Raw genomic sequence first — 27,915 nt, 5'->3', positions numbered from 1 at the left:
CACTCATATTCCATGTCTTAGATAAAGCTTACTACATGCTTTTGAGGCTCTATAGAGCAGTGAGCCACTTACTTCTGCTTTGTTTGTAAACAGTGGAGTGGATAAAGCCAGTTCCCTTAGGAACGTTCCAGGGCATGGGACTACGAAGTGGGAGAGCAGCTAAGAACCACTGGAAGTCTCCCTTTCTTTTGAGAAAAGTTCATCTTTGCCTCCTCTGTAAACCAGCTTAGACAAGGATCCTTGATACAGTATCTGTCCACAGAGGTAAGCTACATACAGTATAAAAACCTGCCATCAAGCCCAGAGCTGGTGGCTCATGCCTATAATCCTAGCTACTCAGGAGGCTGAGATCTGAGGATCGTGGTCAAAGCCAGCCCAGGCAGGAAAGGCTATGAGACTCTTATCTCCAATAAACCACTCAGAAAACCAGAAGTGGCCTGTGGCTCAAGTGGTAGAGCCTAGCCCTGAGATGAAAAGCCAAGGGACTATGCCCAGGCCCAGAGTTCAAAACAAACTAAAAAAAAACCCTGCCACCAGACCTTCCAGGTACCAGAGTACAAACAGCACATGCTGTCTTGGGGGGAAAGTACCCCACATCATACATCAGTCTCACAAAAGAGCAATACACAGGCTTGCAGATCTTACTTAGTGGTTTGAATCCCACCATGGATGCACAATGGATGCTATATGCACTTCTTACGTCTGCTAATCATGTCCTCTTCTAGCTTGCAACTCCCACAGTTCTGTAGCCAATACTCATTTATGCTTGTACTTAGGTAAAAGCTACCAATAAGATGTTCTTTTCTGTCTTTCTTTGTAAACTTTCCTCAATTTCTTCAGTAGCTTCTGTTGCTCTATCCAGATCTCTAGCTAGCCCATGAACCAGTGCAAAACATCTACTCATGAAACACTTGCTAAGAATCGACTGTCTACAGGCTGCTACGCAAGTGGGAGATAAATAAATAAAGCACCTGTGCTCTGGAGCTTTCCTTGTGGAGAGGGAGGGGGACATGAACATTACACAATTGAATACCAAATTCTTTCTAGGTAGACTTGTGTTGATCTAAGGAGAAAAATACAGTCAACTCTGAGAGTGATAATGGGCTGGGCAGGGAATAAAGGAGATTTTTTTTTTTGAGAGAATGAGAGTTAAACTGTCCTGAAGGGCACATGTAGATGAACTAGACTCCAGGAGTTGAAGAAAGTAGACTTCAGATGAAGGAAAGCAGTGAGATAGGAGGAGGCACCTGAACAGGACCAGTCACAGGCCTGGAAGATCAATCCTGAAACCTAATCTCTACTCTAAAACACAGGATGTGAAGAAGTGAGCAGTGACATCTCCTGGAGGATTTCTAAAGGACACTCTGGAGTATACATGAAGGATGAAAGGAAAGAGCCAATGGACAGCAAGGGCAGAAAGGACTGAGCGGCTCAGGCCAGGACCCTCAGTGAGGAGATGGGGTCAGATGTAAGTGGTAGAAGAACACAAGCAGCCTGGGTGACAGGTGGAACTGGAGGGCAAAAGGAAGTATCAAGAATGACTTGGAGGTTTCTAGGTGGGTGGTGCTGCCACCTAGAGATGGAAAAGAGTAAGCTTAGAGTGCAAAACAGGACCAACATGGATCAAAATGCATCGATTTATAAACTGGTTTGTTGAGTGTACAACTATTTAAAGATATTAAAAATATATTAAAAAGACATGCTGAGCTCAAGAAGCCAGTGAGATGGTTGCAGAAGGATGCTTAGAGGAGAGCTAGATAGTGGTTTGGAACTCAGAGGGTAAGATTTAGTGTCTAGGAATCAATACCTGAGGGTTGTATCAGCATACAAACCCCTGAGATTAAGAGGGTGGGGTTAACTCCAGGACTAACCCAGATCTACCTCCTTGCTACAGGGAACCCCAACACGTATCCTTCATCACATCTGCTAACATACCTTATAATTACTGTTAACATCTGCTCTACTGTTACATTATAAGTAGACCAAGAGCAGAGATTGTTTACTTAATTTGTAGCAATGTTTCCGGTGTTCTCATATAATAATGCGGTGGAGGATTCTGGTCATAATAAGAACTCAATACAGGAGCTTCATCATGGGTGCTGGTGGTATCAGGACAGCTGAAAGAGCCTGGCATTTGTTGTCCTTGACCATAGCTTAAGTAGGATGGGAATGGGAGGTGCCTGATCGCAGCCCAGTTTATGACTCCATCTGCTCTGCTCACTCTGAGCACGAGGAAGCGGCTATTCTTGTCACCACTGGAGTCACAGCAGCTGCTGGTGGAGCACATCCGGTCCCCATTCTCTATCCCTTGAAAGTCTGTGCAAATGTGGATGAGTAATGTTTGAGAAATGAAAAGACACAGGTTGACTTTCTCCCTGGTAATATTCTGGCCACTACCAATCAGTATTGTGAAGTTCAGAGACATGGCAAGAGAGCAAGGAGGAAAGACCACTAGGGAAACCCAACATATATGACCTGACCTTCCATCTCTACAGCACAGGACTAATGATGACTGGTTGGACACACAGTTTGTCTCATACCATTCATTGTCTTGTGTTCAGGGAGAGATGTTGCTTAGAACTCTTAAAAGTTTATCTTTGTCAGATCTGGACAAATACATAGAATTGATTTCTCAAAGATACACTTTTGTTGGGTGAAGATGAAAACACTTGTGATTCCAGCACTGGGCTGAGGATCTGATGTGGAGTCCAGTTTGTGTTATAGAGCAAGATCCAGTAACAAAAACAAAACAGAACAAGACAATAACAACAACAACAACCCAAACTCCCCTTGGCTCATTCACAAAAAGAATATCCACTTAAGTTAATTATAGCTAGTATGTTTTATTTTCCTTACTCATTTATTTTTTGTGCCAGTATTACAACCTGAAGTCAGGGCCTCGCACCCTCGTTGCTTTTTCATTCAAGGTTGGTACTCTACCACTTGAGCCACAGCTACACTTCTGGCTTTTTGTTGCTTAATTTGCACATAAATCTCAAAGACTCCAATCAGACTGGATCTCAGCCTTCTGAGTAGCTTGAGTCACCAGTGTCTGGATCCTAGTGCGTTTTAAAATGCCCAGGTAAAGATGTGAGAAAATGTCTAATAAAACGCAAAAAGAAAGCCTGAGCAAATGTGAAAACATAAACATTTCAGGAAGTGTTTTCAGAGTTGTCTGACGTGGACAAGGCTTTCCGTCTGAAAGTTTTAAAAAGAACAACATTGGGACAGAGGGCCGAGAAGAATATGAGTAAGGGAGAGATCAGGGAGAGATGAGGGCATAGGAATACAGAACAAAGGGGATGATTACTAATGGCTTCTAACCAAAGGGGGTCCTGAAGTCCCGGATAATTTTTTATATATTTATGTTGTAGAGAATCAATGGAGAATATCCAACTAAAAATTTTAAAAAGGTCTGTACATTTCTTCCAGTGGTCTTGCATTACTATTCTCACTTAAAAGAAAGAGAAGTCTTCCTCTCATTTACACAACTTTCCTAGTCTTTATAAAGCTCTTTATAAAGCTCATCTCTTACAAATGAAGGGCGTTTTCAAGTATGAAGTTTATTTATTCATAATGTATTAGGTCAACATTTAACTGTGCAAAAACTACAATTCTAAGAAATACATGGTGTAAGACACTATCAAATGTAGTGGGATTGTATTCTTGACATTGTCTAATAAACAGAGAAACCTAACCAAACATCTTTCCCTTATATTATAGTTGAAAATGTTGTGTATCAGAGAGGAGGGAAAGATGAATTCCTAGAATAAACTTTAAAACTAGTCTAATATTCTATCTTCCTCTATCACACACTTTATTCTCTACTGCCACTTTGTATCAAATCCACAAAATTGCAAATGGCAACTGGAGAGTTTCTACCAAAAAGGACAAAAAATTATATTTGATTCCTTCCATGCAGTATTCCTACCTTAAACCATTTGATTTTCTAGTTTCTAGCAGGAGTAAGTGGGCTCAGCACGCCTCTCACTGATGGCATATGCTAAGTGCATTCATGCCTTTATACTCAGCTCTATTATCTCCACTGGGTTTTGATTGACAAAGTGCATAGTAATGCCCAAGTAGAAGCATATATAACTTTTCCTTAGCAAGAAAAAGCAATGACTGTAGATCTCTGCTAAACAAATCATCAAGTGCCAAGCCACAGAGAAAAATGCACACTGTCAAATGCATAGCTCTAGGGAATTGGACCTCACAGAATCTAGGAGACAAGACCATACCCTGAACCACCTGCTTGGCTCCTAGCCTCAGTATTTGGTTTTGCTCCCCAGCCTCCATGCATCCAACTACTCTTCAGTCTCAGGAGCCCTTCTTTTCTTTATTGCAATAAACACCCTCCTCACAATGATCCAATATTTATGTTTCTGGAGATCAGCAGTCTCTTTCCTTTACAATCTCTCTAGCATTGATTTCTTTAGACTACTGAGCATCAAGAATCAAAAGGAACTCAGTTCACAGAGTTGTACCTGAATTAAGCTGGGGTACCTGGGCTGGATTTGGATCCAGTCCACACTTCCACTCTTAACTCTGGAGGACCCCTGGTGACCACTACAGACCATCTACTAGGGTTCAAAGTCTCAGAGGATCTGAAAGTCAGGGTTTGAAAATGACAAGAAACTTATTTCTTCTAGGGTCAGATTTATTTTAGTTGGGAAAGTCAAAGGCTGAATTTTTCCCTATTGACTGGGTAGTATTGACTTCAGCCAAAAAGGAAGGAAAGAAGGAAAGAAGGAGGAAAGGAAGGAAGGAAGGAAGGAAGGAAGGAAGGAAGGAAGGAAGGAAGGAAGGAAGGAAGGAAGGAAGGAAGGGATGGAGGAAAGGAGGGAGAGAAGGAGGTAGGGAAGGAGGGAGGGAGGAAAGGAGGAAGAGAGGGAGGGAGGGAAGGAAGGAAGGGAGGAAGGAAGGAAGGGAGGGAGGAAGGAAGGAAGGAAGGAAGGAAGGAAGGAAGGAAGGAAGGAAGGAAGGAAGGAAGGAAGGAAGACAGGCAGGCACATGTTAGAGGCATGCCAAATAACTATCAACAGGTTTGGTGGGTACAGCCAACAATCCCAGCTACTTGAGAGGTAATGATTCGGGGAATTCCAGCTGAAGGCCAGCCTGGGTAAAAAGAAGTTTGCTAAAGACTCCATCTCAACTGAAAATACCCACTGCAATAAGAGGACAGAGGTTTGGCTCAAGTGGTAGAACATCTGAATTGCAAGTGTGAGAATCCAAGTTCAATTCCCAATAAGGCCAAGAAGGAGGAAAAAAACCCAGTGAAACAACAAGCATACATGGAAGTGGTGCTGTGTCTCTAGTGGTAGAGTGCTAGCCTTGAACTGGAGAGGTGGGGACAATGGAAGTGGTGCTGTGTCTCTAGTGGTAGAGTGCTAGCCTTGAACTGGAGAGGTGGGGACAATGGAAGTGGTGCTGTGTCTTGAGTGGTAGAGTGCTAGCCTTGAACTGGAGGGGTGGGGACAATGGAAGTGGTGCTGTGTCTCGAGTGGTAGAGTGCTAGCCTTGAACTGGAGGGGTGGGGACAATGGAAGTGGTGCTGTGTCTCGAGTGGTAGAGTGCTAGCCTTGAACTGGAGAGGTGGGGACAATGGAAGTGGTGCTCTGTCTCGAGTGGTAGAGTGCTAGCCTTGAACTGGAGGGGTGGGGACAATGGAAGTGGTGCTGTGTCTCGAGTGGTAGAGTGCTAGCCTTGAACTGGAGGGGTGGGGACAATGGAAGTGGTGCTGTGTCTCGAGTGGTAGAGTGCTAGCCTTGAACTGGAGGGGTGGGGACAATGGAAGTGGTGCTGTGTCTCGAGTGGTAGAGTGCTAGCCTTGAACTGAAGAGGTGGGGACAGTGCACAGGCCTGGAGTTTGAACCTCATGACCAACCAAAAAAAAAAAAAAGCACACATTATTTACCATAGCTAAGATATGGAACCAACCCAAATGTCCCACCGTAGAAGAATAAATCAAGAAAAACAGTATATATACACAATGGAATTCTATGCTTCCATCAGAAAGAATGATATTGCCTCATTCGTAAGGAAAAAAAAATCATATTAAGTGAAGTAAGCCAGACCTAAAGAAACATAGACTCCATGATTTCCCTCATTTGTAGCAATTAGTATATGTCTAGGATAGTCCTAGCAGGATAGCTCAATAGCTATGTACATAGGACCATATAAGATAATGCTAAGCGAAATGAACTCAAGATATGGAAACGAGGGTTTTCTTTGCTGGTGTTGTTTTAAATATACTATGTTTTCTTTCTTTCTTTTTTCCTATGGTTTATCCTCTGATGTCACTATATTTGATTTTGGTGCCCTGGGTACTGTATATATGTTTATCTGAATTAGGGAAGGAAAGGGGAATAACAAAATGGTGAAACAAAGGACAAAGGGTGAATCAATGCAACAGTGATACTCACAAGACAATAAGCTGAAAATGAACTTTACAACTTGGGTGGGAGTGAAGGGAGGGAAGGTGGGAGAAAAACAAGGGAAGGGGTAGCAATGTTGGACAAAAAATGTACTCACTACCTTACGTATGTAACTGTAACCCCTCTGTACACCACTTTGACAATAAAATTAAATTAAAAACAAACAAACAAGCATGCAACAAAAAAGTAAAAAAGAATAAATTCATCATGATAGCTTAATTTGGTGGAATATTATAAAACAGAAAAAAAGAGAATGCATTAGAGCTGCCTATAGTGCATGGAGAAATATAAAAGCTTATAATAATAAAATAAAAAGCACTCTAAAGAATGACCAGATAGTTTTGTCACATAAAGACAAAAATTTGAAATGATGAAAAAATACAAGCTATTTTTATAATTTTGTAAAAAAAGGCAGAGTAAACAGGAACTAGAGTCAGATATTCTGAACATTTCTAAGAAGAAAGTGAGAGTGTACACAGCAAGACCTTACTGAATAATGAATTTCCCCATAAATGATCTAATACAATAAATGATAACATTAAAATTCACTGTTGAGTTACTCATATTTTGCTCTATTTTGTGGGGAAAGGGGCGAGTACTAGTATGTATAAATGCAAGTGCTATACTACTTCATCTACAACTCCAATGCTTTTTGCTTCACTTACTTTTTAGAAAGAGTCTCATGTTTTTGCTCAGGCCAGTCTTGGGACTGTAATCCTCCTACCTATGCCTTTACCTAGCTGAGTAGACAAATGTGTATCACACACACAGACTGTTTATTGAGATGGGGGCTCAGTAACTTTTTGCCTAAGCTAGCCTCAAACAGTGATCCTTCTAATCTCTGCCTCCTAGGTATCTGGGATTTCAGGTATATACTACTACACCTGACCCTCATATTATGCTTTATTTTTGTCTGCATGCTCAAAATGTTTTACAATAAAGTAATATTTTAAAAGTTGTTTATTATGTTTGAAATTCTTTTTTAATAAAATTACATACACATTCATATGGAAAAATAATTCCTGGTAAAATCTGCCTTAAGAAGTTTACTTGAAGCCAGGCACTTGTGGCATCCTAGCTACTCAGGAGTCTGAAATCTGAGGATTGCAATTCGAAGCCAGCCAACAGGAAACTGCAAGTGGTACTGTAGCTCCAAGTGGAGCAATAGCCTTCAGCAAAAGAGGTGAAGGGCAACACCCAGGTCGTGAGTTCAAGCCCCACCTTCACAACAACAAAAAGTTTATTTGGTGATATTGATGGAAGCCTTTACTTACTTTATGAGCTTTGAAATTAAGTGGAAACTTTACTATTTTCTTCCAAAAACAAACAGAAGACAGAGACAAATAGGATTTAAATAGGCAAACAGGATTTATGACCAAAGCAACTTAGTAACTGCTTGCTTGTGGCTGGGATAAGATATATTTTTATATTTACTAAGAAAGTATTACTTTTTAAAATTGAAAATTGAAAAGAAAATCTGGAATAAGAAAATAAAAAAGGCATAGGGGAACCTCCATACTGCTTTCCAAAGTGGTTGAACAAGTTTACAGTCCCCCAACAATGCAGTAGGGTTCCCTTCTGTCCACATCCCCTCCAGCATCTGTTGTTACTAGATTTCTTGTTTATAGCCATTCTAAATCTCACTGTTGTTTTGATTTTCATTTCTTTTATGGCTAGAGAAGTTGAGCATTTCTTCATGTGTCTGTTGGCCATTCTTATTTCCTCTTCAGAGAAGTCCTCTTTAAGCCCACACTAAAGCTACCAGCACAACTATGTTTACTGCAGCATTATTCACCATAGTTAAGATATGGAACCAACCCAGATGCCCCTCAATAGACGAATGGATCAAGAAAAAGTGGTGTGTAAACACACACACACACACACACACACACACACACACACACACACACACACACACACACACACACACACACACACACACACACACACACACACACACACACACACACACACACACACACACACACAGAGGAATTCAATGCCTCCATCAGAAATGCCCCATTTGTTAGGAAATGGAAAGACTTGGGAAAAAATTATATTAAGTGAAGTAAGCCAGACTCAAAGAAACATAGGTTCCATGGTTTCCCTTATTTGCAGTAACTAGTATAAATCTAGGAAAAAGCAGAAAAAGCACAAAAAGTCAAAAGCTACGACTATATAAGATGATGCTAAGCAAAATGAATCCCAAGATAGGGACACAAGAAGTTTTATCTTTCTTGCTGTTGTTTTTAATGTACTTATAATATATTATGTGATTTTTTTTTGTTTCTTTTGTATGTTCTTCCCCCATGGTATAACCCTTGTTTTCACTGTATTTGATTCCAGTGCCCTGCATCTTGTATATACATTTTTTCTAATTTGGGGAGGAGAAGGGAAATAACAAAATGCTAAAATAAGGATACAGGTTGACCTATTGTAACAATGAGATGTACAAGACACTATGTTGAAAATGAACTTTACAACTTTGGCTGGGGGTGGGGGGCTAGGGGCGGTGGGGGCAAGTGATGGTAGAGGAAAAACAAAGGAGAGGATAACACTGCTCAATAGGAAATGGACTCATTACCTTACTCATGCAACTGTAACCCCTCTGTACAGCAGCTTCAAATAAAAATATATATTAAAAAAAGAAACTATCAAATTGTCCTCCAAAAAAAAAAAAAAAGAGACATACCCTCCACTACCACTGGCTGTGGTTACAATCCATAGTTCACTCTGTTCTTATTCCTTTCTAATGTTTGCCTTCTCACCACAGCCCAGGCTGTTTCTGAACTCCTGCGGCTAGGCTATCTTCCTGCCTCAGCATCCTGAGCAGCTGAGACTGAAAGTGTATCACTGTGCCTTGCTCATTTGTTTTTGTTTTTGTTTTTTTCTAGGCCTTGACCCTGAACTCTGGGCCGGAGCACTGTCCCTGAGCCCCTTTTTTCAAGGCTAGAACTTTACCACTTGAGATATAGCACCACTTCCAGCTTTTTCTGTGATTAACTGGAGATAAGAGTCTCACAGACTTTCCTGCCTGGGCTAGCTTTGAACTGTGATCCTCAGATCTTAGCCTCCCGAGTAGCTAAGCGTTATACATGTGAGCCACCAGCGCCTGCCTCACCCATTCTTTAATGTTGTAATAGTCATGATTTTATACTTATTTGGTTATTAAATACATTTTACATCCAAATTACATTTAAGTTTTATTTAGTTAGTTATTTTGAAGAAGTGTTTTTCTGATGACTGTCGTAAAATGAGAGTACTAGGGCTGGGAAAGTGGCTCAGTGGTAGAGCGCTTGCCTTGCATGCATGAGGCCCTGGGTTCGATTCCTCAGCACCACATAAGAGGTGCTATGGCTCAAGTGGTAGAGCGCTAGCCTTGAGTTGAAGAGCTCAGGCACAGTGCTCAGGCCCAGAGTTGAGGCCCCATGACTGACCAAAAAAAAAAAAGAGTACTGGCTTTTTGCAGCCAGGGTTTTTATCCACGACTCTCCACCCTACCTGGGTTGGTATACAGTTGGCTTTCCACGGTTTTACCGATGCACTGCAGCTTGATTGCCTGGAGGGAGTCATCCACGTGCATGATGGTGGGCAGGCTGCCCAGAGTGTCCTGCACCAAGTTAGCCACTTCCCGGACATCAAAGAGCTTCAGCAGCTCGGAGTACACAGCTGGAAAGGAGCTCAGAAACACAGCCTTAGGAAAAAGAAGAAATTTCAATTAACTCCCAGGGATGCCATGAGAAATAAGCTGTAAAACATCAGTGAGCTTAAGGATTGTGAGATTTTTTTTTGTTTTTTTGTGTTTTGGGCCTGGGTGCTGTCCCTCAGCTCTTCAGCTCAAGGTAAGCACTCTACCACTTGAGCCACAGGGCCACAGGGCTACTTCTGGTTTTCTGGTTAATTGGAGATAAGAGTCTCATGGACTTTCCTGCCCAGGCTGGCTTTGAACCTCCATCCTCAGATGTCAGCCTCCTGAATAGCTAGGATTACAGGTGTGAACCATAGATGCCCAGCACAAGTATTTTTAAATAGAAGGAAAATGTTTCTGTACCCACAGTTAAACGAGCAAAAACTTAAACAAAAACCAAATGTGTGGCAGAATAGGAAAGTTTTTAGAAATGTGCAAAGAAATGAAGTAATAAAAACAGGGAAATTCTGGAAAAATAACATTAGCGAAATGATTGGCAAAAATACCAGAGATTCAGAAAATGCAGCCTGATGAAGAGAAAGAATCCTTAAAACATGTGGACTGGGACACTAAGATTTCATTTCTTTTTGGAGAGACTTTTTGAACTTCTCAGTTAAATATCATTTATCTTTTTAACAAACCAAACACATCAATTCCCTAAAGCACTGAATTTGTGATCTAAGAGTAGACACATGACAATACAGACCAGGGCAGCAAAGATCTGTCTACACATTGTGCTACTTCTACTTCTAGTCAATTCCATGACTTTGGAAAGTATAATCTTGTCTCCCAGGTTTTAGTTTCACCAGAAAAATAAAAAGATCATTGGAACAACCTTATATTGCCTCAGGTTCTGTTGGAAAAAAAGAAATGGACGTGAAGTTATGTGAAGAAACCTGCTAATCTGTGTGTGTGTGTGTGTGTGTGTGTGTACTTGAGAGAGAGAGAGAGAGAGAGAGAGAGAGAGCGCATGAAGCAATACTGGGGCTCTATTCTTTAGCTTTTTCACTCAAGACTATTGCAATGTTCTACTACTTGAGCCACCTCTGGCTTTTTGGGGGTTAATTGGAGCTAAGCATCTCATGAACTTTACAATCTAGGCCGGTGATCCTCAGATCTCAGCCTCCTGAATAGCTAAGATTGGTGTGAGCCACTATGCCTGGCCTGCTAATCATTTTTAAAGGAGAAAAACCAAAACAAAACAGGAGTTACCATCAAATCCCAAGGGGGACACTGAAAAAGTTGGACTAAGGTTGTATATCAAAGAAAGCAAATTCAGTGACCCATTTAAAATTCCACAATGGGAGGGCAATGGGAGGCAGCCAGTCTCAACTCTCCCCAGTGTGTGTACTGAGCTGAAACAGGAGACAGATGGTTTCTCAAGGTGATCTGAATCCTGGGAAGACAGGTAGAGTAGCCCATGACTCTGAAAAATCACAGACTTAAAATGTGGAAGAAAAATGCAGATTTGAAGCTCTCCATATAACAAACAAAAGTATTATTTTTTCCTGAATATAGAGATGTAATTACCCACTTACTTTCTGTTTCATATAAATTTTGAGACTTTTTTGACTTTCTAAATAATTCATATCTGCTCCTAAACTTATCAATTTACTTGAATATACTTAATCAGTAACTCCATAGTCCTGTTCAAGGCTATGTTTATATAACCTTCATTGTATTCTACAAAGATCTGAATCATATAAACAAAGAAAAAAATGCATGGTTGAAAAGCAAAAATAAGTTCAATGTTCTCAGGTAACCCTTAATTTGTACCTTAATTCTTTATTTATACCTCTTTACTTAAATCTGTACCTGCAGTATAAGACATATATATGATAATAATTTTTAAAAACAATAAAAAAGGCTTAATTATGACGGCAGGAAGATAGTGTAAGCTAAGGATTATTACTGCAAATGTAAATAAAAGAACAATTTAGTTTTGTCCTTCCCGGCAGGCAAGACAGAGAAAAACAATCAGAGGAATGTGCAGCAAGGGCTCAGGTCTTGATCCTCTCATTGGGCTGCTTTTCTAGGGGTCCTAAGACAGGGCTCTGTCCACAGAATGGGAAATGGATGACTGCTACTATACCACCTCAGTGCTGAGTCTTGCCCAGGGCAGGCTATCCAAGACAGTGTATTGTCAAGCTTGGCTCAGGCCAGAAGGCCTCAATGAACCTCTGCCACTAGGGCTAGGACACACACACACAGCTCTGTGGGGTCACTGTCTACTGACCCAAGATGATATATTGCTTGGAAAGCAGGAAGCAGGACTTGCCCAGGTGAAAAACAAAAACAAAAACAAAAATATAAGATGAAGCAAGGCAATGTGGTTTCTGTCTTTTACAGTAAAGCTTGGACTATTGGGGATACTTGTTTGGGATGTGGTAGACAAAATTCTACGATAACTCCATTTCCCCTGATGTTCTTGCCATTGCATGTTGCCTGGCAAAGAGATTCTGTACATGTAATGAAGATTAAAAAAAAAAAGTGGACCTTAAAATACGGAGACCATCAGGTGAGCCTAACCTAATAATTAACCTTTAAAGAGTTTTCTCTGGCTGATGGAAGAAGTAGTCAGAAGGACCCAAAGCACAGGAAGGATTCCACATGTAGTTTCTGGCTTTGAATGGAGCAGATGTTGTGTTCAGGAATACAAATGGCCTCCTGAATGCATTTCTCTTCCCTCTAGCCCCAACTGGCAGCCATGAAGAAAATGGGGACCCCAGTCTTACAAACACAAGGAAACAGATTTGTGTCAACAGCCTAAGAGAACTGCAAAGCATACTCTCCCTTGAAGCTTCCAGATAGCACATCAAAGCCAATACCCTGAGTTTGGTTTTGGGAAACAAAAAACTCCCAAAGAACTCTGAAGAAAGCTGTCCAGATCTCTGACCTACAGAACGAGGGCCTTATCAATGAGCACTATTTAAATCATTGAACTATAGTCATTTGTTATAAAGCTATAGAAAACTAATATACCAAATCAATCAAATTAGTGACACTGGTCTTAAAGAGCAGTGTAGGGTCAAAAGGGAATCTGGTATGAGAAGAAATATGTGAGTTTCTTTCTTCCCAAAACATAGACAGGCAATGTTCTACTTATTTAGTAATCATAATAATTTAAAAAAACCAAGCCGGGCGCCAGTGGCTCACACCTGTAATCCTAGCTACTCAAGAGGCTGAGATGTGAGAACTGCATTTCAAAGCCAGCCTGGGCAGGAAAGTTTGTGAGATGCTTATCTCCAACAAATCACCAGAAAACTGAAGTGGTGCTGTGGCTCAAGTGGTAGAGCACTCACCTAGAGTTGAAGAGTTAAGGGATAGTACCCAGGTCCGGAGTTCAAGTCCCATCATCATCAGCAACAACAACAAAAACCTAACTACTCTATCATCATGATCATCATGATCATCATGATCATCATCAACACCATGTATATGTTTGTTGCTTGGGGTTAAATTAAGGGCCTTATACTTGATAGACAGGTACTCTATCATTTAAGCATTTTTTTTTGCTTTATTCATTTTGGGGACAGGGCCTCACATTTAATTAATCTGAAGCTTACGTGGAACTTGATCTTCCTGTTTATATTTTCTGTGTAGCTGGGATGACAGGTATGAACACTAAACCCAGATTTTTATTGGTTGAAATTTGATTTCTTAAACTTTTTTTTTTTTTTTTTTTTTGCCTGAGATGGCCTTAAACTTCAATCCTCCCAATTTCTACATCCCATTGGAAAGTAGTAAAACACTAAGGGCAGAACAAATCAAATATGAGTCTTCAAAGTTGTTCTTCAAATTTGATCATGGGATAGAAACTTTGAGAGAAAGAGCAAGAGAGAGAGAGAGAGAGAGAGAGAGAGACAGACAGACAGACAGACAGAGACAGAGAGAGAGGAGAGACAGAGAGAGAGGAGAGACAGAGAGTGAGGAGAGAGAGAGCATGAGAGCAGAGTGGAAGTAGGTGTGGAGCAGCAATGACATAGCTGCCATCCCCTGAATTCCCACAGCAGAGGTCACCTGAAGGAGAAAAACAATCTCTTGCATCTTTAAGAAGAAACCACGACTTACTAAAACGTTATCTTTATAACTAGTACAGGTTAAAAGGAAACCTCAGGATAAGAAACCAAATTGTACAATCCCATTAGCAGAGATAGATAATTCTGCAAACTTGAAGAATAAATACATAGTTAGCCTGTGGGATTATCGTTCTCATGCCTCAACTGCCACTAGTAGGTCTGATTTGACCTAGGGACATTGAATATTGAGGTCTCTGGCAGGTTCCTGAAGTGCAATGATTGAACTGTCAAAATGGGCTTAAGAGAGCCTGGCTGCATGCTTGCTTACTTTATGCCTTCCAAATGTCATATCACACCACGTTCTGTCAACTTTGTTCAGAATCTGATCCGGTTTGATACTTTATTTTTAAGTCTTAGTTCTCAATGATTCTAAGTCTCTGGTCTTCAAGGGATAGCAAGAGGCTGCTTTTCCACCAGATAGGTTTTTTTAACCAAGTCATTAGAATTAAAAGCACATAAAAAAGACCAGAAAGTATAGAGAAGGACATTCAGAATTATCTCTCCGAAAATGTACAAGGTTATGATGTTTGGAAAGTAGATCGCTTCTATTCTTAAAACAAACAAAAAATGAACAATAACAAAATCACAGACTAGCCCTAGTAATAGAATTTGGCAATATCAGCACAGTACTGGCCTTACAAGATCAGTCCCAGGACGATTACAGTCAAGTTAAATAAAACAAAACAACGTCCAGTTCAGCAGAGTCCAATAAATATAATGATTCTCAAGCTCACGGACTGAAATGCAGAAAAGAAGGCCAACAGACTAGCTCCAACAAAACCTTCTCCAAGGCTGAAGGAAACAGTGTCCAGCTATAAGTGTGGGTTCTGCTAAGTGGCAACAGAAGTATCTCCATGCAGAGAGCAGATCTGGGGAATGGCTACCCAATTTTGATTATCTAGTACTGAGAAGTGTGTGTGTGTGTGTGTGTGTGTGTGTGTGTGTGTGTGTGTGTGTGTGTGTGTGTGTGTGTGTGTGTGTGTGTGTGTGTGTGTGTGTGTGTGTGTGTGTGTGTGTGTGTGTGTGTGTGTGTGTGTGTGTGTGTGTGTGTGTGTGTGTGTGTGTGTGTGTGTGTGTGTGTCCCAATTTTGATCATCTAGTACTGAGAAGTGTGTGTGTGTGTATGTGTGTACTGAGTCTAACCAACTTTCCTGCTTGGGCTAATTTTGAAGCACAATCCTCAGATCTTAGTATCCTCTGTGTGAGCAGAGCTTGGGGGATGTTGAAGCCTCTCCTTAAGAGTGTATAAATGGAAGCTATGGATTCTGGTAGAGAAAACCTTGAATTAAGCTGCTGTGTAAAAACAAACAAACTGCATTCATAGTTTTTTTTTTTTTTCTGTAGCAGAGATGGAAAGGGAAAGCAATTACCTGTGACTGAGATAGGGCTCCAGACCCTTTGCTCTCTTGGGAAAGGAAGAAGCGGACAGACATGAGGAGCTCCTGGATGCAACAGCGGAATTCCTCTTCATTTTGCCCACCAGTGGCCAGGGAAAAGAGCCTCCGGGACTGCACTATGTACTTAAAGATGTATTCCTGTGCCTTAACACAAAAACTTTATAAAGTTAGCTGCTAAGGAGGCCAAGAGTATTTATATAACCATGACACAGCATACAAACTACTATACAGGGTTAGAGTTTTAAATTATTGATTTAAACACTAAGGCCTTGTGAGATTTTTGAACAGTATTTACTTGTAGGAGGAAGAACTGTTTTTCTTTGATGCCTAAGGAGGAAAAAATGTGTAGAAAATTTCAAAAGGATAATTCTGAAGAGTCATGAACATGGATGTTTTTGATCCTTGAATGTCTTTTTAAATTTAATCGATGAAGACATAACTGCTTTTCAGAGTGAATTTATTTTGGTAGATACTCTGGCTGCTTAGCACTTTACCTTTAAGCAGATAAAAACGATCAGTTTATAGTGAACAAAATGCTTGTTTTATAAAATAGATACATTATCTCTTTTTATCTACTGATACCATACCAGATGAGAGTCCAAGAAAATCAGAATACTGCCAGGGCTGGCCTGGACAATCCCCTTAAGAATTTGTATTCTTGAACCTGTCTGTAGGTCAGGCACTGGATTAGTGTCCATATACAACCAGAAATAGACATTGTGCAAACTGTGAGACCCTCTCAAACCTGGGCTTCCTCACTGTGACCCCTGATAAGCCATCCTACATCTCTGAAACTTTAAGCTCAGTGCTTCTCAGCTAGACAGTCTCTGGCAGGTGAGTAGAAGCCAAGAGCTGTGATTTTCAATGTATAACTACATCATCTGCAGTCTTCTCCCATAGAAGACTTCTGCCCATCTCCTTCTCCTGTCCTTTCTGAACTTCACGTGTTCTGGAGTTCAGAGGCCCAAAGATTCGATCTGAACAGATTGCAGTGGACAAGCCTGGCAAAGTACCTTTCAAATTTCATCAGTTCTGGAGCAGCTGTAAACAGATTAAGATCCTTGAATTGGAATGTCAGTAATATATCATCACCAATTACTGTCTGTGCAGAGGAAACCAATTAGTTTAAGCATCTCTGTGCAACAGCTTTGTTAGACTATGTTGTCTGCTTTCAACAGCACGTTATTACCTTCAGCACCTCCTGGATATGCTCTTGCCGCTCTGCTTCAGTTATCCTGTCCACGTACCACTTAAGCACTTTGATGAGATCTCTAGAAAACAGGAAGAAATGTTCAGAATATAGAATTGGTCTAATTCTCAAATAAATGCCAACAAACCTGACACTTATAGGTATCATGAGGAGGCTTCTTTCCACGTAAGTTCTCATGATTTCCTGTCACTTTGCTATATAACAATCTTATGAAACTTACAGATCAACACCATCGCTACAGTTTTTGAAAACTTAAGGCAGGAATAAAGACTTCCTGCTACCAAGATTCCCTTCAACCTTAACATATTTATTCCATCCAGCCTCCTATTTCTGCCAAGGCTCCCACATGACTAAAAGACAAGTACTGAGAAAAGGACTATGGGCAAGCAAGTGCCTGGAATGAAAGACTGCCATTGTCAGTCTTGGGCAACTGCTTATTGGGATTCTTCTTCCTTGACCATGAGAACAGCTGGACAGAACACTCTTTTAGTTACAGGAAGAAAGGGGCCAGAAAGGGATGAAGGCAACACTCAAAGCCACACCTTCATGGATTATCAAGCCAATTCTATCTATGACCCATGAGAAGAAGCAGGATTATGCCAAAGTGTGCTTTTTGAAGGAATACTTCTAGAAGACCAAAATGTTACTGTGAAGAAACATTGTAAAATTAACACACACACACACACACACACACACACACACACACACACACACACACACACACACACACACACTCATTCACTTTAAGATTAGAATCTAGCTGCTTTGGCCTTTGATCCTTCTTTCCTCTCTTTCTTTTTCTCTCTCCTCTCGCTCTTTATATCTTACTTTGCAGTGAAACAAATGTAATTTAGAGTTGGACAGACAGATTCAGACAATCCCAACTTGTGGGCAGCATCCAAATCAATAGGATCAACATCTACTTGAACATATGCCTTTTTCTTCCCCATCAGGGCTGATGAGAGTATTGACCTTGGCCACATAGATGCCACAAAACATCTTCATGGCCTATTTTGGTCTTTTGCTTGCTGGCCTTGATGTCACAACGAGCATAAATACGTTGTCTTTGACATTCCTCACCATAGACTCAGTGGTCAGCAGGACTTGGGGCATTCTTCCAATAATATTTAGGCCTCTAGAAACAAGGTGTTTTGGGCTATTGAGAGATGGGTAATGCGTGATCTTCTTTTCCTTGTAGCTGTGGATGCTTTTCACTACTATCTTCTTGGCATTTAAGGTTTATGTTCTGGCTTTAGGGAAGGAGCTTCCTTTTTCATCTTTGCTGCTGTCTTGGGGAAAGGGGTCACATGGCAATTTTTGTTTTGGTCAAACAAGAATATTTGTATGTACCAGGAGACAGAAGCTACCAGCAGTATTTTTCAGATGATGATATGTCAGTGAGTTTCTGACCACCCACAGTTTAGAAATTTGTCTTGCTATGACAGGTGATTATCCTGCCTTTCAGGCCAACATGGAATGTTGAAAATTATACTCTGTACTCTAACTTCTAATGGCGATTTTAGTAGGAAGCAATGACCTCCTTACACCAGGACCCCAAATTATTGGGTTGAGAGGGAGGGCCAGTATTTTAAAACTATTCCTGATGGCACATTTCATTCTTGACCAAAAATTAAAATAAAATAAAAAAACAAGCATGTTGATGGAGGGTTAAGTCTTATAAAACAACATTCATTCATTCAAATGTTGGAAACAAAAATCTTAACATGTCATGGTGAGGAATACCCAAGTTAATCAGATGCTTGTTCGATGATCTACTCTCCTTTCTATATCACACACAGAGGTGAAAAGATGAACAAAAAAGTGATTCCAAGCTCTTAGGGAATAAAGCAGAAATGTAGATAGAAAAGCAATGCCCATACTGGATGAGTAGAGAGAACATCAAATGCATCCCAGGGTTGTATTTCAGGAGGGGCAAAGACTAGCAAGATGTTCTTTACAAGATTCAAAGACAGAAGCTGCTGCCTCTGGTCAATTATCAACTTGTCTGCCTGAAGCCTGTCACTATTCATTCATTCTCAGCCTTCCTAACATGGAAACTGAGCTGGTAGGAAAAAAAGGAACAGTTAAAAATGGCAGCTACCATGAAAGGGTAGGTTCCAGTGGCTAACTACCTGAGGCTGGGGACATGTCTTCACATTATAGCACTTGATATGTATGTAATAGGCACCCAGGTATAAAGGCAATGGTTGCTTTCCATTTGTATTTCTTTCTTCAGGACAAATATGAGCATCAAGCTATGTAGTGATTAAATGGGGCCCTGGACAGAAAAAAATGAAATCACCCAATATTTGATATATATACATATGAATACCCAATGATATAGAGATGAGAAGAAAAATCTTAAGTTTTAGGAACAGACCGCAGGAAGTTCATTTTTTCTTTTAATGAAAATAAGTTCTAGCCATTAAACAAGGATGTGTGAGGTGGTAAGATACCATCTTGATAGATACTTTAGTGGCTGGGCTTCATATCATTCTCTACTCCATTTTAAATTCTCCTAAGCAGCTCGTCTGCTTAGGCAAGCTCAAGAGCAACTGCTTCTTCAACCAATTACAAGATAAAGGGCCTTACCTGTATGCCAGTGCCCCAGCAAAATGACTCTCAATGTAAGTATCCATGACTGGCTTAAAATGATGAAATTTGCTATCTTGCAGCAAATTTATTATGTGAACCTAAAAAAGAAAATTGAGCTTATTATAAAACCAAATGCAAATCATGTTTTTTTGTTGTTGTTGTTACAGTTAGGATTAACTCTTGTACTGTCAAGTGTATCAACCTCAGCCTCCTGAAAGTCAATACTGAAAGATCATAATTATAATTAAGAATCTGAACTTACCAAAGAATCAAACACTTTAGACCCGTATTTTTGAGAGTTTTCATCTAAAATCCCAAATAAGGTATCCAATGTATCTTGCAGAAACTGTTAAAAAATAGAAATGATAAATACATGAACAAAGTATTACCTCTCTTTCCCATATAATTTTTTTTTTATTCTGAGTTTCCAAGAGGGTAATGAAATAGTATATACCTTTACTATCTCGGAGCCATCTATTTCTTTTAGTTTAGAGAGACAGCCTGTGATCTTGTCTGGGTGGGTTCTCCACTTCAAGAGATCAAGCATGTCACCTTTTCAAACAAAAAAGGAATATTAATCATTGCTGTAGATAAGAACGCCCCATGTGCAAGTGTTCTCCTGGTAAAAGCTAATTTCTTAAACTTGTTGCTCAATCCTGGCAACTCATCAACCTTGGCAACTCAAGTGTCAGCTCCCACTGACTGTGACTGGCCCTTTCTAGCATGGCATTTATTTCACTGTTTTCTAATGATTTCTCCATGCCTTAACTTATTCTCAGATTAGATTGTTGCTTCATCCAGGAATTTGTAGCCTTCCAGGTGCTCCAAAATATGTTTATTTTTCTATGCCCAAACTTGATGGGAAACTCCAAGAAAAAAAATACAGTTGGGCTTGGATTGTCTGTACTCCTAGCACTAAGAAGAGAGTAGGCAGCTGACAAATGATTCTTGAATAATTTTTTGCCTCTGTCTGGTAAGATGAGAATTTCATGAGAGCTGGGAATTTGCTCCATTCATGCCTGGACTGCCCTGAACATAAACACCATGCCTAATAATTCCACCCAGCAAGTATGGTTTTCTTTTTTTCTTTTTTGGGTCTGGTAGTGGGGCCTGAACTCTGGGCCTGGGCGCTGTCCTTCAGCTCTTCAGCTCAAGGCTAGCGCTCTACCACTTGAGCCACAGCACCACTTCTGGCTTTTTTTTTTCTTTTTGCTTATGTGGTGCTGAAGAATCGAACCCAGGGCCTCATGCTTGCAAGCAAGCGCTCTATCACTGAGCCACCTTCCCAGCCAAATGTATGGTTTTCTTGATTGATAAGGTGTCCTGAACACTGAAATACTGACAGGTCTCTACACAATGCCAATCAGCCTAATAAACTGGCAGGGCATTTAGCAAGTCTTCAGACCTGAGAATGTCAGTTCGTGGACTTTATAATCTGGGATGTTCCATTCCCAGATTCTGGGCTAGCAGAGTACAATTCTTCAATTTCCCTTCTAAACTGACATCCTAGTCTAGGAGGTCCTCTAAGAGCCTCCTCACCTGGAAATCAAGTAAGTTGTGCCTTTATCTTCCTTGGGAAGAATTTAGCAAGCCTTAAGAAGAGGGGTCCCAGTTCATTCATCTCCAAAGGAAATAGGTGATGATAATACCAACAGGCCAGTGAAGATGATGAAAACTATCAAGATTAGGTACAAGCAGGAATGCACAGGGCAGTGGCATCTGGCAGGGCTGGCCTGAGTACTCAAGCAGCAGGGAAATACCAGGTAACATTTTCTGGGCTAAATACTGAGAAATTCACTTCAAAGCTCTTATTTTAGAAGAAACTCAAATGGACTTTCTGAGAAATAAAGAGATAAGACAAGGAAACAACCCACACTCCAACCCCTCAAAATCAATCAAGTACTTAAGATGAGAAGAAAAATGTAAGGTAGACAAAAGTGAGAAAAAGTGTAAGAATCTCAGGGGGAAAGAGAAACAGTTGTCCCCAAAGGATTTATAGTTAGAAATTAAGTACAAGTTGAACATCCCTAATCTGAAAATTCAGAATCTGAAGTGCTCTGAAAAGCAGACTTTTGTGAGTCTGCTGACAGGACACCCACCCCGAGTGGAAAATTGCACAACTGACTTCACAAGACCAGTCACAGGGAAAATGCAGGTGCACTAAAGACATTATACAAAATTTTCTCAGGTTATAGGTATAAGATGTACATGAAATAAATGAATTTCATATTCAGACCTGGATGCCATTCACAAAGTTGCCTGTATGTAAAAACATTCTCAAATTGAAATCCCTTACTATTAACCATTTCTTGTCTCTAGCATTTCAGATAAGGAATAGTCAATCTGTATAAAATAGAGATGTACAACAAGCAGAAATAAAAGGAGGATGGCTTAGAATATAACAATGAAGAAAAGTTTAAAATACCAAGTTAAAAAGATATTTTTATAACAAAACCCCTAAAATACTTAATATTTTATATCTAACACAGCCATTGTTGGGACCTGATTGAAGCCTTTTAAAAACTGATTCGTTATATTTAGAATATCAGTTATTCCCACAGGGAAATCCAGGAGAGAAAGACAGGGCTCTATTATTCTGCTTTCTCCTTCCCTCCTATTTCTCACTTAATCTAACTTCCCTCCCTGCCACCCTTTCTATGACGAAAACTTTAAGAACCTGAAAAAGGAAATTAAAGCAGAACTAAGGAAGTGGAAAATCTCCCAAGCTTCTGGATTGGGAGGATTAACATTGTGAAAATGACAATACTGCCAAAGGCTATATACAAATTCAATGCAATACCCATTAATATCCCAACCTCATTCTTCAATGAAATAGAAGAAAAATCCAATATGGATTTTTATGGAACAATAAAAGACCCCAAATAGCAAAAACAATACTAAGCAGAAAGAACAGCGCTGGAGGAATATCAATTCCAAATTTCAAACTCTACTACAAAGCCATAGTAATCAAAACAGCTTGGTACTGGCACAAAAACAGACCTGAAGACCAATGGAATAGGACTGAAATGAACCCACAGACCTATAGCCACCTAATCTTAGAAAACGGAGCTAAAATGTAAATGTAAATGTGCTGGCAAAATTGGTTAAACACCTGCAGAAAACTAAAGCTAGATCCTTATATAGTACCCTACACCAGAATCAACTCCAAATGGATCAAAGTAAAAGCAGACACCCTGAAAACATTACAGGAAGGAATAGGAGAAACTCTAGGTCTCCTTTGCACAGGCTGAAAATTTCTTAATAGAGACCTACAAATACAACAAATCAAAGAAAGGTTGGACAAATGGGATTGCATGTAACTGCAGAGCTTCTGCATGGCAAACGACATAGCTAGCAAGATCAATAGAAAGCCCATGGACTGGGAGAAGATCTTCACTAGCCATACAACGGGCAAGGGTCTCATATCTAAAATATACTTAGAACCCAAAAAACTAAATCCCCCAACAATAATCCTCAAAGAAACAACTGCCCAATTAATAAGTGGGCTAAAGACCTAAAGAGAGACTTCTCTGAAGAGGAAATAAGAATGGCCAATAGACACATGAAGAAATGCTCAACTCCTCTAGTCATAAAAGAAATGCAAATCAAAACAATATTGAGATTCCACTTCATCCCAGTTAGAATGGCTAGAAACAAGAAATCTAGTAACAACAGATGCTGGAGGGGATGTGGCCAAAAGGGAACGCTACTGCATTGCTGGGGGACTGTAAACTTGTTCAACCACTTTGGAAAGTATATATATATATATATATACAATGGAATTCTATGCCTCCATCAGAAAGAATGACATTTCCCCATTTGTTAGGAAATGGAAAGATTTGAAAAAAATTATATTAAGTGAAGTAAGCCAGGCCCAAAGAAACATAGGTCCCATGGTTTCCCTTATTTGCAATAACTAATATATGTATAGGACAAGCAGAAAAGCTCAAAAGCTATGTACATGTTGACCATATAAGATGATGCTAAGTGAAATGAACCCCAAGATAGGGACACAAATGGTTTTATCCTTCTTGCTATTGTTTATAATGTATTTATAATATACCATGTGATTTTTTTGTTTCTTTTGTATGTTCTTCTCCCATGGTATAACCCCTGTTTTTTCAGTTTTTGATTCTGGTGCCCTGAATCTTGTATGTACATTTTTCTAAATAGGGGAGTGGAAGGGAAATAACAAAATGCTGAAATAAGGATACAGGTTGACCCATTGTAACAATGAGATGTACAAAACACTATATTGAAAATAAACTTTACAACTAAGGGGGCTGGGGGATTTAGGGAAGTGGGGAGGGAAGGGATGGTAGGAGAAAAGCAAAGGAGGAGGTAGCAATGCTCGATAGGAAATGTACTCATTACCGTACTCATGTAACTGTAACCCCTCTGTACAGTATTTTTACAATAAAAAATATAGATGGGAAAAAACCCCTCAATGCATTTACTCCATGTCATTCTCTCCTCATTTCCCACTCCTTACCCATTCCAGTTCTCACTCATTGCCTGAGCTTCCTCCTTCCTTTAAATTGAAGTAGCATCAAGATGCTCAGGGCCCTATCCAATGTGAGCAGTGTGGGGCAGAAGGAAGAGGCTCTGCTGACCACAAGGAGACTACAAGGTGGCTTCCCAATGGGAAGCAATGAGGAAGCTAGAACAGGAGGCTCCTGAGCAGAGCTAGAAAACTAACAGTGGTCCAGATAAGCTCACGTTTCTGGCAAGAAGGCTGATGGGTCTCAGAAATGCTCATAATGGAGTAAGTGGAGTATGTTTGTCTGGATGAGATTGAGTATGCAGAATGCAACTCAGTGTTATCTCCACTCTGTTTCAATTATTTGAAGATAGGTTAGCTGCTAATAGTGAATATTTTACTCTTTCAAAATACTGAAAATATGAATTTTCTACATTCTATTCAAGAAGCATGTTAAGTATATACTATCTCTGACCTGCCAAGAGGCATAAAGTATGTGGATGATATGACCCTTACTGTTCAGAAGTTTAAATTCTGTGATCTGGCAATCACAGATATGTGTTGTGGCCTTGGTACACTATCCATGAGCAACACTGGGTAACATTTTGAGTATACACAGAGGCATTTTAGGAATCTATAGATGTAAATCTGTTCTAGGAAACTGCTCCTAGAGACTGTATCACTTGCTACATGTCTCACTATAGCAGAAATAAGATTTGTGTATTTTCCAAGTTAAGTAAAATGAATACATACTAATTTAAATCCAATTTGGAACTGGATTGCTTCTTCACAGAGATGTGTGTCTAGCATGTAAATTTCAGAAAGATAAACTGACTGCCTTTTCTCTTTTCTATCTCTTGGAACATACTATTCATTCATTGACTCATTTTGAGTTGTCCTATATTGACAGGGTTAATCAAAGTCAAAATGGTAATGTCTCCCAAAATGAGGCAGGTATTGCATGGAATTCTGATCTCATCTTCCATATAACAAAGCACTTAACTTAATGACTTCATGAATAGTTTATTTTCCATATTTATACAAACATGTACTCTTATTCTATAAAACAGCAACTTCTAATTTTCAGGATTTGATTCATTTTTTCAGGAGAATTAAATTATGTTCATAATTGTACCTAACATTCTAAGTCCTATTATTAGAGAAAATTTAGGATCAACCCAGTTTTTAGTTGTGTGTGTGTGTGTGTGTGTGTGTGTGTGTGTGTGTGTGTGTGTGTGTGTGTGTGTGTGTGTGTGTGTGTGTGTGTGTGTGTACGCGTACGTGCGCATGAATGCATGCACTGGTACTAGGACTTAAACTAAGGCTAATATTCTACCATTTGGACCACATCTCCACTTCCGGCTTTTTACTGGTTAATTGGAGATAGGTATCTCATGGATTTTTCTGCCAAGCTGGCTTTGAACGGTGATTACAGGTGTGAGCCACCAGTACTCAGCTTAGGACCAAGTATTTTGATGGTGTAGATCTATTGTTAAGGTTTACCTGTGTGATACAGAAAAAAAAAAAAAAAAGGCTTCCAAAGATATCCACACTCTACTTCCTAGAAGCTGTGAACATGTTTATCTTAAACAGCAAAAGAGACTTTACACTCATAATTAAAGATCAGCTAATAGTAGACTACACTGGATTTTCCAGTTAAAAGTAACCATATAGGCTCTTAATATATGGAAGAGGTCAGAGTTAAGAGAGATTTGAAGATCTACTCACATCTTTTGATGACATAAGATGATGCCAGGAACTAAGAAATGTAGGCATGTGAGTAGAGAATTTAGGAAAGGTTAAAAAAATTATTCCTAAAACTTCCATTAGGAATATAGTGTTGCTAATATTTTGATTTTAGCTTAGTGGAACTGACATCCTCTTTTAGACCACTGATTTCCAGAACTATAGGGCAATACATTTGTGTTGTTCTAAGCCAATAAGTTTATGGGTAATGGTTACAGCTCATTCCAGAACTATCCTATTTGGAACATTCAGTTAAAAGTGATTATAAGCTCTATAAAGGTATATAACTAAGCTTACATCGGATGAATGTAGTTTAAGAGTCAATAATAGGCTGATTTTATTATCTTTAACTTCCATAAAGGAGTTAGGCACCAGTGGCCCATGACTGTAATCTGAGCTACTTAAAAGGCTAAGATCTGGAGGATCCAGGTTTGAAGCCTACCAATTAAACAGCAAAAACCTGGGCTGGAGGCATGGCTCAGTGGTAGAGTGCCAGCTGAGTAAGTTTGAGGCCCTAACTTTAAACACTGGTACCACCAAAAGAAAGAAAAAAAGCGGGAGAAAAAGAAGGGGAAAAAAGAAAGAAAAAAGGAAAGAAGGAAGGAAGGAAAGAAGGAAAGAAGGAAAGAAGGAAGAAGGAAGAAGGAAGACAAAGAAAAAGAAAAAGAATATAACCTAATCTTCACAGGAGTTGAATGATTCCATAACAAATACTCAAGGTTTGGTAAATGCTTTATAATAACAAATGGAGTTCCGTCAATAAATATATTTGTTAAAAGTAAAACCACTAATCACTGAATACAGAGAAAGTCTAATGGAATTCACTGTAGGTTGGTATCCTATATAACTATACTAACATTGCATGCTAAAAATAAGAGGAATTTTAAAAGTAGTCAAAAAAAGCTATATTTTCCTTCTTTTCTGACATAACATTTTAAGGGAGAACTATGCTTCATTCTACTAATACTTTTCCATGACATCAAAGAGAGAGCTAATAACAATTATGTTTATCTTAGGAGCTTCCAGTGAAATACAATACCTTATTATGAAGAGATTCTCCTCAACATAATGAATCTAGCTTATTAATATAGCATTTGGGACACTAGCCAGAAGCCTTACACAGTGACTATGAAAAACTCAAAAATGTTTAATTTACTTCTTTCATTACAGACAGTGTTTTTAGAACAATTTGCCAAGGAAAAGAGCTTGTTTTATTAATCATAACTTGCTAAACAATCACTGACATAAAAAGGAATGTTATAGCAGAAAAGCAATATCCATCTAATTAAACAAAAAACAGGCTTTATTCTAAAGCCTGCAATTAGCACAGTTTATGGAGCTATAAAACAAAAGATTAAGGTGGTGGTATTTTTTAAAATCTTTTTCCCCCTAAATGCAGCTGGGTTTTAATGGTTTATTCGAGGAGCCTTGTGCTTAGTTTCCAACATTTAGGATAATTTTGAAGCTGTTAAGTGTCATCCATCCACCAGATCATGGGGTTACTACTGTTTGCCTTTTATTAGAAATTTTACATGGGAAGAGCAACTTTTTCTGGTGTTGAGTTTTTAAATATAACTTTAGTGTCTGCCGCATATGCTGACCAGAATTCACACATGCACTGAAACACAAGGGCTTTTAAATAAAACAGCATTATACATTACCATTTTGTGTGAGTTTTGTGGAACAGAGAAATGATGTTATCCAAAAAGACTCCTTGGTAGCCTTCATAGTTTGATTATTATTCCCAAGAAAAATGCCCTTGGAAAAGGGAAGTTTGAGGTAGCGGGTGGGATCCTGAAGGTTTGTATTTTCTTCACACTGTTAAAAAAAAAAAAAAAAGGAAAGAGGGAAGAGAGACCTTACAAAAATTATTAAACATAAGTTCTATAACTAGCATTTATTAGCTTGGAAACATTCCAAATAGTTTTAAAAACTGAATTTGGCTTTTAAGTAAAACGTAAAATGAAAATAAAAAAGAAAGCGAGCACAGATTGTTGACTCATATCAGTTTGGATTTAAATCCTAGCTATTGTCACTTTCAAGCGAGGTGACCATATCAAGTTATTAAAGAAGTTGAGGTTTATGATGTCTTTCTCTAAACCCTTCTTGTCAGAAGAACTAGATTACATAAAGCCTTTAACATAGTCTCTGAAACATTGGAAACATGCTAAAGAAATCATATTTGCAGTGACCATAGGGTTTTGGAAAAGATGCTTAAATTTCTCCAATATTTCTTCTGAAACAGCTGTTAAACTATTCTCACTAAAATCCAGCAATTAAAGA

The 27,915-nt window shown here is 39.4% G+C and overlaps 1 protein-coding gene across 4 annotated transcripts in view; it reads right to left on the bottom strand.

Annotated features, from left to right (window-relative positions):
- Window positions 1-27,915, bottom strand: part of Dock4 (dedicator of cytokinesis 4) — a 431,845-nt gene that overhangs the window by 103,100 nt on the left and 300,830 nt on the right. For all 4 annotated transcript variants that reach the window (XM_069996180.1, XM_069996183.1, XM_069996182.1 and 1 more), the window contains exons 17-23: window positions 27,294-27,450; window positions 19,861-19,958; window positions 19,669-19,752; window positions 19,404-19,504; window positions 16,791-16,872; window positions 15,575-15,745; window positions 9,939-10,131 (exon numbers count right to left, since the gene is read on the bottom strand). In XM_069996180.1, the coding sequence (XP_069852281.1) occupies window positions 9,939-10,131; window positions 15,575-15,745; window positions 16,791-16,872; window positions 19,404-19,504; window positions 19,669-19,752; window positions 19,861-19,958; window positions 27,294-27,450 (886 nt within the window). The remainder of the gene's footprint in view (window positions 1-9,938; window positions 10,132-15,574; window positions 15,746-16,790; window positions 16,873-19,403; window positions 19,505-19,668; window positions 19,753-19,860; window positions 19,959-27,293; window positions 27,451-27,915) is intronic.

Source organism: Dipodomys merriami, unplaced genomic scaffold, assembly GCF_024711535.1.
Source record: "Dipodomys merriami isolate MVZ:Mamm:240054 unplaced genomic scaffold, mDipMer1.0.p SCAF_5, whole genome shotgun sequence".
Lineage (NCBI taxonomy): Eukaryota > Metazoa > Chordata > Mammalia > Rodentia > Heteromyidae > Dipodomys > Dipodomys merriami.
This window is presented reverse-complemented; position numbering and strand designations above follow the sequence as displayed.